Source organism: Dromaius novaehollandiae, chromosome 6 (assembly GCF_036370855.1).
Source record: "Dromaius novaehollandiae isolate bDroNov1 chromosome 6, bDroNov1.hap1, whole genome shotgun sequence".
NCBI classification, from domain to species: domain Eukaryota; kingdom Metazoa; phylum Chordata; class Aves; order Casuariiformes; family Dromaiidae; genus Dromaius; species Dromaius novaehollandiae.
The window spans coordinates 24,179,949-24,192,175 of NC_088103.1; the positions used below are offsets into that span (position 1 = coordinate 24,179,949).

General features: G+C 39.1%; 1 protein-coding gene across 11 annotated transcripts in view; it reads left to right on the plus strand.

The window, feature by feature from the left end:
• Positions 1-12,227, plus strand: part of USP54 (ubiquitin specific peptidase 54) — a 105,144-nt gene that overhangs the window by 63,174 nt on the left and 29,743 nt on the right. For all 11 annotated transcript variants that reach the window (XM_064513879.1, XM_064513878.1, XM_026094900.2 and 8 more), the window contains 6 exons: positions 1,056-1,190; positions 3,852-3,965; positions 4,125-4,207; positions 6,457-6,562; positions 9,795-9,941; positions 11,003-11,152. In XM_064513879.1, coding sequence (XP_064369949.1) covers positions 1,056-1,190; positions 3,852-3,965; positions 4,125-4,207; positions 6,457-6,562; positions 9,795-9,941; positions 11,003-11,152 — 735 coding nt within the window. The remainder of the gene's footprint in view (positions 1-1,055; positions 1,191-3,851; positions 3,966-4,124; positions 4,208-6,456; positions 6,563-9,794; positions 9,942-11,002; positions 11,153-12,227) is intronic.

Genomic DNA, 12,227 nt, shown 5'->3' on the forward strand with positions numbered 1-12,227 from the left:
GCATGAGAAATTGTGATGAAAGTTTTGTAGGAGGAGATAAGCAGAATTTTGAGACAGACTACAATGCAGATAGTTGCTTGTCATATGAAATGAGGTAGAAGGTAGAATGGAGTGGTAGGAGGAACAGTGTGGACTTGTATGGAAATAAGGACCAGAAGTTTTTACTTAAAACTAAGAGCTTGCATACAGATTTGTGTTCCTGTCTTTGTAGGAGGACACAGTGAAAATTAAGAAGGTAAATAACTCTGTTCAGAAGACCTTTTTGCTACGTATGTATGTCAGAAAGCAGGTTTAAATCATTTGGGAGTATGTACTGAGCTGTCATGCATATAACCTACGCTTCAGGTGATATGTATCTGTATAGAAATACTGTTCCTTGCCAATGAATACCCAGATAATCTGTGAGTTACAGGTGTGAAAATGCAGGCTTATGGCAGCAAGTGAACAGCTGGCCATATGTAGGAGGTACTGTTCATGTCCTGTGTTTTTTCGCTGGCATGCTGACCCAGACACCATCTGATGCTTGGGCTGAATGGATGGTAAATTCATGAAATATCGCAGGCAGCAGGTTGTGGCTGTTAAAGACTAAAAAGTTTGGAAAGAGTTAACTGGAAGAGGAAAGAATGCATGTGTAAGAAGGCTACTGAGATGGGAGAGAAAAAGTGGTGTGGAGAGGGGGAGGTAGGAATAATAAATGAGGAATAGTTTTGGGGTCCATTGTATTTACTTCAGGAATCAAATCTGGGGGAAGATCCAAGGGTGATAACATAGAGGGAAATTTACCCTAGGCTCCCCACCATCTCTTCCTTGGATATGTGCTCTTTGAAAGGAAAGGAAGGAAAACACCACAAAGGGGGTATGGTTTCAAGTGAGGAACCTCTAGGATTTTCTCTTGTATTCCCTGTACAATACAAATATCTTTGTGTATTGCTTGATTAAAATGAGTTAAGGGTTTCTTGTTTTCAGATAATTTGTGGGTCATGTGTGGGGAAATACAGTAACTAAACTTCTTTTTTTTTTTTTTTTTTTTTTTTTTTTTTCCCTCTTTCTCCTAGGGTATCTTCAACCAGTTCCAATGTAGCAGTGAAAAGGTATTGCCTTCTGATGCCCTACGCACTGCCCTTGCAAAGACATTTCAGGATGAGCAACGTTTCCAGCTGGGCATCATGGATGATGCTGCTGAGTGTTTTGTGAGTATAATTGAAAGATGGTCTGACAGGCATAGGTGCAAACCACCGCTAGACAATGTTTCTTTCTTTCTTTTTTTTTTTTTTTCCTTCTCTCCTCTCAAATTCCAACAAACTTTGCATATGTGGCCTGTTAAAGTAAGAGATTCTCCTGCTTGAAGTGTTCTAGTGGGGAACCAACATTCAGTTTGAGAGCTGTCATTAGTGAATTGGAAATGAAAATACCAGTGTTATCCATTTTTCAGTTAAATCTTTGCATACATACTGCTTGCAGTCTCAAGTGTAGTTAGGAATTGTATATATATAAAAAAAAAAAAAAAAAAAACAAACTCCATGCTTTGCAAAATTCTGATATGGGGTGTGATAGTGAAACCTCACAAGCATCATGTTCTTGATCAAAGGAAGCAATATAGTTTTCTCCTGTGAAAACACTTAAGGCTAGTCATTACCAAACAGGCTTTGTCAGGGCCAGCAAAATTGTTAACAGGTGCAAATCGCTTGCTTGCTTCTATAACCTTCATAAAGATAAAGATATAGATGGAGATTCTTCCTTCCCTAGTTATCTTTTGGATAGTCTTGGTGATTGTACTGATATGATGCTAGGTATTGCAAGAATGATGCAGGGTTCTAGTCTTATGGATCACCTCAAAGGGATGAAAGGGCATTTTGTTTGCCAGTTATCCTGAAGTCACCTTTTCATAAACGCTAGCTAAGGGAAATGTCAAAATAAATAAATAGACCAAATACAACCCCTTCGACCTGTATTTATAAAATCCAAGTACAGACAACACAATTGTTTGTAAGTGGAGGTGAACAACAACGAAAGGTTTGGCCCTGAATATTTCTCTCACCCTGTTTGTAAACCATCTGACAATTTTATCTAGGCTGATTATCTCATCTGCGTGGTTGGGAGATGGCTTTTACACAAATCTTGTATCCTTAGGTTTTCCCACCTGCTTCCTTCCTGTACTAAAACTCTTTCATGGCATCCATTCTGTTCAGATCTTATCCTTACCCCCATTTTCTCCTTTTCCTTTTTCAGTCTCTTAAGTTTCTGTAACTTAATCAGGAGGTAATTTTGTTTTGCTGACCTATTGACTGGTCCCCCTTCTGGAAGTGATTGTGTCTCTTGTGTGGCCAAGGGCGTTTGTATCCTATGTGGATGTTGAGAGAGATGTTAATTCTTAACCAAAGTACAAATATATAGGTTTGACTACTGCAAGATAAAACTTCTCTCAGGCAAAGCACCATTCAGAGTGGAGTTTTTTTTCTATACAAAGAATCTTTTATTTCCTATACCTAACTAATTTGATAGTTGCACTGTAAGAAATCATATAAATGGGATAAATGTATAAGGTTTTGTAGTTTCTCTCTGAGACTAAAGGGACTGATAATGAACTTATGATATCTCAAGCTACCCTGTGTTTGGATAATACCATGACAGGGAAGAATAATAGTATAAAAAATAATACAGTTTATTGAGCATGTCTAAAATGGAAATAGATCATACCAGTAAAGCTGCAAAATGAAACCCTGTCACCACAGTTCTGTCAAATATTTGTATGCAGCCCAGCACATGAACAGAGGTCTGTATGCAGTAGAGTATGGGAACTTCCTGTTTAGTTTTAGTTTTTGAAATGCTGATCCAAACAGCCCATCTAATACAACAGTAAGGGTCCCCACAAGCATGTTTATGTTAGGTTAACCATGTTGGCACAGTGACAGTTAAAACTAGTAAAAGTTTTCTTTTGAGGTTAAGCTTCAAGGCAGAGATAATTCCATAGCTTTTCACTTAGTTAACCTTTTCAGCTCTAGAGGCAGAGATTTATTTTAAATAGCAGAAGAAGAGCTTGGATTCTAAAGTTCAAGGAAAGTTGGACTGGGGCACAGCTATTTTGCCTAATAATTAATCTTGACCTGGTTATTTCAGACTTACGAACCATCTGGGTAGCTCAAGCTGATAGTGAAAACTCTACTGCTGGAAGAGGTGGCAGTAGACTTTTGGCACCGTCAAGTACATGTTGGCAACAATGGGAGGAAAGAAGGTCTTAGAACAAGACTCCTGGGAATGTGAAAACAGATGGAGTTGTCTGAAATAATTCCTAGAAAATGTTTAATGCTTTTGTTTCTTGCAGAATATGATCTGCTTCTTCATTTATTAAGTGCCCTCAGCCTCTCTTGCTACAATGTAGATTATATACTGTATTTTAAAGTCCTTGCAGTATATAGAAATTGATTGGAGTTACTTTGTGTTGATGAGGAAGAATTAGGCAGTTAACTGCTAGCTAGTGGCAGCCCGCTGTTTTTAAAACTGCGGAGCTGCGCTGCCCATTGCACTTTGTCAAACTCACTGATACTTGAGAAGCAGTCAGAAAAATTCATGATACAATCTTCAGCTATGCTGGTAAATAAAATACTTGATTACTTGGTGTAGCATTTCAAATCAGAGAGATGGTAGACGTTTTTATATCAAAGAAATATCAACTTTCATGTTTCCTAAGCAACTCAAAAAATTACAAGAGCATTCTATCTCTGTAAATAACACTTCTACTATAACATTATTTGTTGCATATGAGATGCTCTTGTGATTTATATTTAATTAACTTTTGTCTACGTTTCAATTGATTTTAATGCTTTTTCACTTTTTCTTCTCTCTTGGACTAGGAAAACCTGTTAATGCGAATTCACTTCCACATTGCAGATGAGACAAAAGAAGATATTTGCACTGCACCACATTGTGTTTCACATCAGAAGTTTGCAATGACCTTGTTTGAACAGGTGAGATAGTAGTGTCTACTTTACACAAATCACCAATTCTCAGCTTTAAATTTTCATTCCTAAGATGTGTTATCGTGATTAAAAAAAAAAAAAAATACGAGCAGGAGTTGTGCTGGGAAATAGCAGTTTAACCTTGTCAAAATATTGCTTTTTCTTTAGTGTGTTTGCACTAGCTGTGGTGCCACCTCTGATCCACTGCCTTTCATCCAGATGGTACATTACATCTCTACAACCTCGCTTTGGTGAGTTGAGATTTTTACAGGGCAGAGAACTTGCCTTATTTGTACTGGCATTCTGACATTCACAACATTCAGTGTCCAGAACATGGTTTGTTCATGGTTGGCGGAGGTTTGGTAGATATGATAGAGAGCATAACGGTTTAGTAGAGCAGAAGATACCAGTTTAGCCATGGATCAGCGTGCTTAGTTGTTGATATTTCTGAAACTCTTTAACTATGATGGCAAGGACTCATCCATATTTTAAAAAATCTTAATACTGCATTTGGTGAGTTAAGAAGCAAGATACGAAAAGAGAAAAAACAGAATAATTCTTGCTGGAAGGGACTTTTGGGCATCTAGTCCATCTCCCTGCTCAAAGCAGGGCTAACTTCAAAGCTTGATCAGGTTGCTCAGGACTTTGTCCAGTAAAGTTTTCAAAACCTACAAGGATGGAGATTCAGTCACCTCTCTGGGCTGCCTGTTCCCAGTCCTTAACCACTCTGTCCTTATACCCAGTCAGAATTTCCCTTCCTGCAGCTTTTGACTATTGCCTCTTGTCCCTTCTCTTTGCCCTTCTATGAAGAGTCTGGCACCATCTCTCTATAACCCCCTTTATTTAGCTGAAGACAGCAGTTAGGTCTCCCCTAGCTTAGCTTGCTTTTCTTCAGATTAAACAAACACGGTTTCTTCAGTCTTTTCTTGCAAGTCATCTGCTTGAGGCCCCTAATCATCTTTCATGGCCATCTACTGGACTTGTTCCCGTTATCCATATCTCTTTTGTACTGGAAAGGAGGTGGAGAGGTGCAAAACTTGTCACAATATTCTAGATGAGGCCTTGTGATTACTGAGTAGAGAGGAGTAATCACTTCCCTCAACTTGTGTGCTAAAGCCCAGTATTCAGTTAGTGTTCATCACTGTGGGTGTGCGCTGCCGACTTGGGTCTGACTTGTTGTCCACCAGCTTTCTGGGAAGTCGCTCCTTAGACATTCAGTGCCTAGCGAGTACTGGTGCACTGAGCATACTCTGTTCCAAGTGCAAGACTTCGTATTTTCCTTTACTGATCTTCATGAGGTTCCCGAGAGCCTATTCCTCTAGCCTGTCACAATCCTTCTGAATAGCAGCCCTGCCCTCCAGCCTATTGACTGCTCCCTCTAGTTTGGTGTCATCCATGAACTTGATAAGGTTGTGTTCTGTTTCATTTTCCAGATTGTTTAAAAAAAAAAAAAATAGCATCAACCCCTGAGGAACACCAGTCATAAGAGGCTACTGGTTATGTTTCAGTCCTATGGGCCTGAAGGTCCAGCTAGATTTTTGTGTACCTTGTATTCCACCCTTCCAGTCCACACCTCACAGTTTGGCCACAAAAATGCTGTAGGACGCTGTGTCAAGAACCTTGCTAAAGATCGAATGATATTCATTGCACTTCCCCTGCCTCCACAGAGCCAGTCATTTCATAGTAGGAGATAATCAAGTTGCTCAGGCAGTTTGCCCTTGGTAAATCCATGTTGGCTGCTCCCAATCACCTTCTTGTCCAGCATCTCCCCAGGGACTAGAGTGAGACTGACCAGCCTGCAGTTTCTCAGATCCTCCTTCTTGTCCGTGTTGAAGATGGATGTGACGCTTGCTTTTTCCAGTCATTGAGGGACTCCCCTAGTTACCGCAACCTTTCTGTAAAGGAGACAGAGCACAAAGCAATAGCTCTAGCCCTCTAATAGTTCTGCTGCCTATATTCTAGAGGAGAGAAGTGTATCTCTGTTTTAGTAGCTGGGTGTTCATTTAAAAGCTGCCTAAATCTGATAAAGGCAGAAGTCGGTTGTTCATTTGTTTTTGAAGTTTTTACTGAGGTGAGAAATTCTCTTCGTTTGTTTTCCTGGATGAGAGGCATGTAGTTACAGAGCTGAAAAAGGTTGTCTTGGAAACTGATAGTTGCTCTTCTCCTGCATATCTCTGTCAACAGCGGTACCACTTGACCAGTGTATGAAGAGCACCGTAAACTCAGGTTGCATCCCCCCTTGTGGCTGCTACCTGCCATTCCATCTTGTTCCAGTTTTTCTTTAGGTTACTAGCAGACATTGTGTATCAGATTATTTATTAGAAGAACAGGAAAATAGTGATAATACCTGATATTTAATCAGTTTTTTTGTTGTGCATTTTAAGCTTCACTGTCATAAAATTTAAGCGAAACTTGTATGTTCTTACTTGATGTATTTTTTTGTGTTTCTATTAAATTTTGTTATTAAACTTACATTTTCCATGCTTTCTCTATACTGAAGCAATCAAGCTATATGTATGCTGGAGAGACGAGAGAAACCCACTCCAGATATGTTTGGAGAGCTACTGCAGAATGCCAGCACTATGGGAGACTTACGTAACTGTCCGGTTAGTGTGCTTAGTTTTCTTATAGTAGGAGGGAAAAAAAGACAGAAGAAGATTAATTGGTTATATCAACATATACTTGTAACATTAGTATTTTCAAAATTTAGCTCACAATAATGTTAAAATGGCTCAATAAGATAGTTTTCTTTGGGTTTGAATTTAGTAACTCAGGTATTTAATGTAGGAAGGGGAAAAACTGTGGATGTTATGAGTGCTTCTCATAACTGGACACGAAAGTGGTAAGAACAGGAATGGGCATAGTGATAAGATGAAAATTCTGGAATCTTATCTAAAGAAACAGAAATGACAGTGTTTGGAGGCTGTCTCCTTTTTATAGGAGATCTCTGTATTTTGACAGTGGTTTTGATAGGTTTTTTAGAACACTGTTCACACTATTTACCCAGTTTCTCCAGTAATTATTTTTGTGAAGTAGCCAGCTGAGGGTAGCGTGCTTTATCTATAATAATAGCATGTGAAAAAAAGTACTTGCTTCCTGTAGAGTCTTTCCAGTAGTACCATGCTATCTGTGGCACAGACAGCAGAGCTTTTACACTAGTCACTGTAACCTCATGTCCAAGATCAATTGTTTTGCCCAGATAAGCTTCCATTTGACTTCATTACTACCTTTCAGTTGGAATGAATGAAAGCGTGGACCAAACTGCTGTACTACATCGTGTAGTCAAAGTGTTGGTCCATGGGGAAGAGAAAAGAACTGCCAATTCTCACTGCCAGAGAATGCCCCAGCGGGCAGCGGTTTGGATGAGGGCTTGTAGGCTACATGGTGAATCTCCAAGAGCTGTGTCACAGGCAGTGATTGTCACAGAAAATTTGAGGGAGTATTGTTTTGGGATTTCTGAGTCAGGTATGCTGTTCAGAGTATGGAAGATAATGATCAGAAAGCATGGGCTTTGAGGGACTCCCCTAGTCACCACAACCTTTCTCTAAAGGAGACAGAGCACAAAGCGATAGCTCTAGCCCTCTAATAGTTCTGCTGCCTATATTCTAGAGGAGAGAAGTATATCTTTATCTCTCTTTATATCTTTAAAAAAAAAATAAATTCCATTCTGCTATGCAGTAAAAGTCTAATGAAATTCAGGTGAATTAAGTCTGTGTATCAGTTAACATAATTTTTAATGTAAACATAAAGATGAGGGGGTTTTTTTTGCTTTTTTTTTAATTGAAAGAGTTTGGTTTCAAAAGCGAGAGTTTGATGTCTTGTTCCACCTTTTAATTTGAGTATGTTCAGATCCAGGGCCTTCCGTAAGAGCAAGGAGAGTGATGGCCGAACTTTTCTGTTTATTGGGGAAGAGAGCAGGAAATGGCTGCATAATTGCTGCTTCATGCAATGGTAGTATTGGAAGCCTCCCCAATCCTCAGTGAAGCTGAACAGTGAACATAAGATAGGTACTTCTAGCAGTAATTCAGGCTCTAACTGGAACGGCTTGTGTACCCATTCCCTGGAGTCTGTAGGCATTTCTTTTGAAATTTCTTTGCGTGTAGGCATTTCCTTTTTGAAATATTGGGCTAATAGTGGTCCACTTCTCCAAGTAAAGGAAATGAGAAGGTGCTGGATTTTTGTTCAAAAGATTCATGTGAGCCTAGCTATTTAATAATCAAAGTATGGGGGAAATTTAATATAAAGACAGTCTTTTTTGAGCCAAACTGCTGTTTAACTGTGAAATAATCAGATAGATAAAATTGCTTGCCAGTCCTCACTGCCCATTTCTTTGTTGAAAGCCTTTTGTTTATTTAGTAAATTTTTCTCTTGAGGCTTAGCTGAAAGTGGCCTAAAAGTCATGCAAGGGAGGCTTTTTATCAGGGTTCTATATTCCTTCTGTCTTGCAGAAAATGCTTGTTAGCTAATTGGAGCAAAGGAAAAGAGAATTTTAAAGGGAGATTGGTTTGTTGTTGTGAGATGATCCACAAAACCACTTGTACTTTGAATGATACTTGTAAAACGTGTGAATATAGACATCTTAATATTAAAACCTCATATCTGCATTTAAACGTCACACTCCTGTACCTGTGAAAATCTTTGTCTCCCCCCCCCCCCCCCCACTGCTTTGTGGTTAACAAACTCAAGCCTTTTTCTTTTTTCCCCCCTTTTTTGATTATTGGTACTGATGTTCTGATTAATTTTATAGATTGTTGCTGTGGGGAAAAGTCCTTCATGATCTCTTCCCAGGTTGCAGTGTCAGGAATGATTAGGTCCAGTTGTGAAACTAGCCTCTGTAGAGATGAGGGGCTATTCTAGAAAAAACAGTTTCGTACTGAGAATCTTTCGGCAGAGGGCAGAGGTGCGTGTGTGACCTGCCACGGGGGGTGAGCGTGTGTTCTGCGGGGACTTTGTCATAGTTGTCCTAAAAAAAGAAGATGATAATGAATTGCTTGCTAAAATTACAGTGATAATCTCTTAACTTGGTGAACTTTTTTCATGACACTTTAAAGAGGCCCACAATCCCAACGTGTAATGAGTTGGAAGGACCACTGTAAGTCTGTTAGCCTCACAAGCAAGCTTGTCTCTGGAAAGTACTCTGCCTAGAGAGTGAGGGAAACTGGCCAGTCAGTAAGCACTGGTGCTTATTTAAAAGGAAGAAAAAAGAAAAATGTGGGGTGGAAAGGAAATGGGAAATGAAGAACTGATATGGGGTAGGGAAGCAATTCTCATTCTCCTGATCTTCTAGCAGCTGCTCCTTAGATATGTTTGAATACCAACATAACGGAGCTCCTGTCTCCAAAAGCTATCATGTCTAAATGACATGCTCGAGTTACCTTGTAGAGCAACCACACAGCTTTAAGAGCAGGCAGCACCTTGAAGTATTTTCTGATGCAACCATTTAAAGCATCAGTCTCTGTAAATGTAATTTTTAATCACAGATTCCGATAAAAAGACAGTGAGCTTTTCTTCTAATTTCTAAGAATGTCTTTGGGATCTTTCATGTATGTTTGTTCGTAAGCCTCTTTTGGCTTGGTGCTATACCTTTTAATCCCCATCAGTAGCATGAGGAACAATTCACAGTGTTCACTTTAAAGCTCGTGAATGTCAGGCACCCTTGCTATCGCTCCTCATCTGTGGTGTAAGGCTGCTCCCCTGACACTGAGCATATCGTATCTGCTGCATTACGTCACCTTCTCTTTTGAAACAGTACTGCTGAAATAGGGACAGGTCTTGAACTAACATTGCAATAAATAGAAAAAAAGTATATTCAGGGTTTTGTTTTATTTAAATCTTCAGAGTAACTGTGGGGAAAAGATCCGTATTCGTCGTGTGCTGATGAACTCCCCACAGATTATCACCATTGGCTTGGTTTGGGACTCAGACCACTCTGATCTCGCTGAGGATGTTATTCACAGCCTGGGCACTTGCCTTAAACTGGGAGATGTGAGTTTTTTCTTTCCCCCCTTCCCACCTCCCTTTCCCCTGGTTTGTTTTTTGACTTGTTTAAATCCTCCCTTCATTTGAAGATACGGTCATAACACTTAGGAGTTATAAATAACTGAGCGGTCTCTGAGAGACGGTGGCTGGCATCGTACGATTGAATGATAGATTAAATTAAGTAGTACTTGGGTTCCGGAGGTCGGTCTGTCTCCCGAAGGATGCACTCATTCTACATTAGCTCAATTTTGAGAGCTAAATTTTTGGTATACCACATTGCAACTGTTTTATTATTGTAACATTGAAGTATTACATTCCAAAAAAAAAAAAAAATTATGCACTAGTGCATAGTGAAATGAAATCAGTGCAAGCTAATGGAAACATAGCTACAAAATAGAACATATTCCTTATATAGTAAAGCGGTAATACACTAAAATATGAGTCCAGTGTATTTTTAAATAAAACATGGTTAATAAAAAAAAGTCAGAAAACAATTTCTCTGTGTGCCAAATCCTGTGGACTTATTTATGTCTTCAGTTCATTTTTTATGTGGCTGCTGTCTTAAATTTCTTTTTGCTAAAGTCAGAATAAATGTCAGCTCTGTTTGCTATATCAACCGCATTGTTTCTGCAGAGTGAAGAGGAATGAAGAGTAGTTTTAAATCATATTTGATATAATTGGCAAGCATAACACAGGGAATAGACGGGGAACTTCTTGCAGCGCCAAGTGCTGCTTCTGAAATTTTCAGAGTATAACCATGCTTCAGATTCTAAAAAGGGGTTATGTCATTGTTGTACATGCCTTCCTTAAAGGATGGCCACAGTCTCCAAGACTGACTCTGTTCTTGGGTGACTGGTGAGTTGGCAAGAAACTGTTCCTGGTCTGTGTCACTGGTTTTGCTTTAACATTGGTTAGTTAAGTATTTATTGCCTTGCGCTCTCTATCTCTTGAAGTAAAAACACCTGATGCATCTTTATAGTATTTTGAGGTCTTCAAAAACAAAGCAGTATGTAAAATGCTGGGCATCTTATTAATTTCTTTCATTTTTCTTATCTCTCATCTTGAAGCTCTTTTTCAGAGTAACTGATGACAGAGCAAAACACTCAGAGCTGTATTTGGTGGGAATGATCTGTTACTATGGAAAACATTATTCTACCTTCTTCTTCCAAACTAAAATCCGGAAGTGGATGTACTTTGATGATGCGCATGTCAAAGAGGTGAGAAAATTAGGTTTAGAAAAATAATCTGTTAGGAACTTGTTAACTACTTGTGTGGATCCATACTGTTTTCTGCAGACTTCCAGAAATGATGTGCATTTGCGCACTCAAGATCCATAACTCTGTTCCTTTTTCTGAGGAAAGTAAAGCATTCTGGAAAAAGTATACCAGAAATCTCAGAAGGTCTCTCCTTAGTTCTCTTCTTTTAGCTGCCAGGCTTGCCTTTATGCTGTTGTTTGAAACCCTGCTTTATGTACCTGGCTAATATACCCTTCTTTCCCTTACTGGCAAGCAATATTGCTATTTAGTGCCTGCTTTTCAGGTTCTTTGTTGAAATACCTAGATGCCAATTGTTTGTAGTGTTTGTTCTCTATAACACATTCTGCCTTTCTGCTATTAGTGCCTGTTTTTCCCACCAGGGATGAGGTCCTTGACGTTAGACACCAGTGCTGGGATCTTAGCACACCACTGTTATATCCCATTAGTTTGTTTGGCTTTATTTCACCCCCTCTCCCTTTATTCCCTCTTGTAACAGAGGCACAAACATGAAAAAGGAAAATTTTCTTCTGTAGTCCTGCCAAGCAGAGTCTCAAAGGGAAAAGTCTAATCCTTCCATTTGCTCATAGTCACATCTTTCTGCAGCAAAACCTTGCCAAGGATAGGTACTGCAGTGCTTTAGTAGAATATCCACGTGTGGAACAAATTTGTTGCAATAGATGTTCAGTTGTTTAGAAGAAACCCGTCTTAATACGTGGCAAAGATTTTTCACGTAAATATATGGCTATTGCCTAATCTGTCAAAATGGAAAGTATGATTGCAGTGGTTCTGTAACAGCAGAAATGGTCACACACCAAAGTGGTTAAGCTTTGACTTGAGTTTGCCCTGATACTGGAAGTCTGATAAGATGCTTTTTATTGTTAATTTTGTTTATGCTCATGTATTGATTGATTAAGAGGTTTTGTTGCCAAATCCTTTTTTTGACTGATGAAAAGTTAAAACATTTCGGAAGGTGAAAATCTTTGTGTGGAAAAAAAAGTCTCTGAAAGGGGAAGGGTATTATTGTAGTTCTATTTTT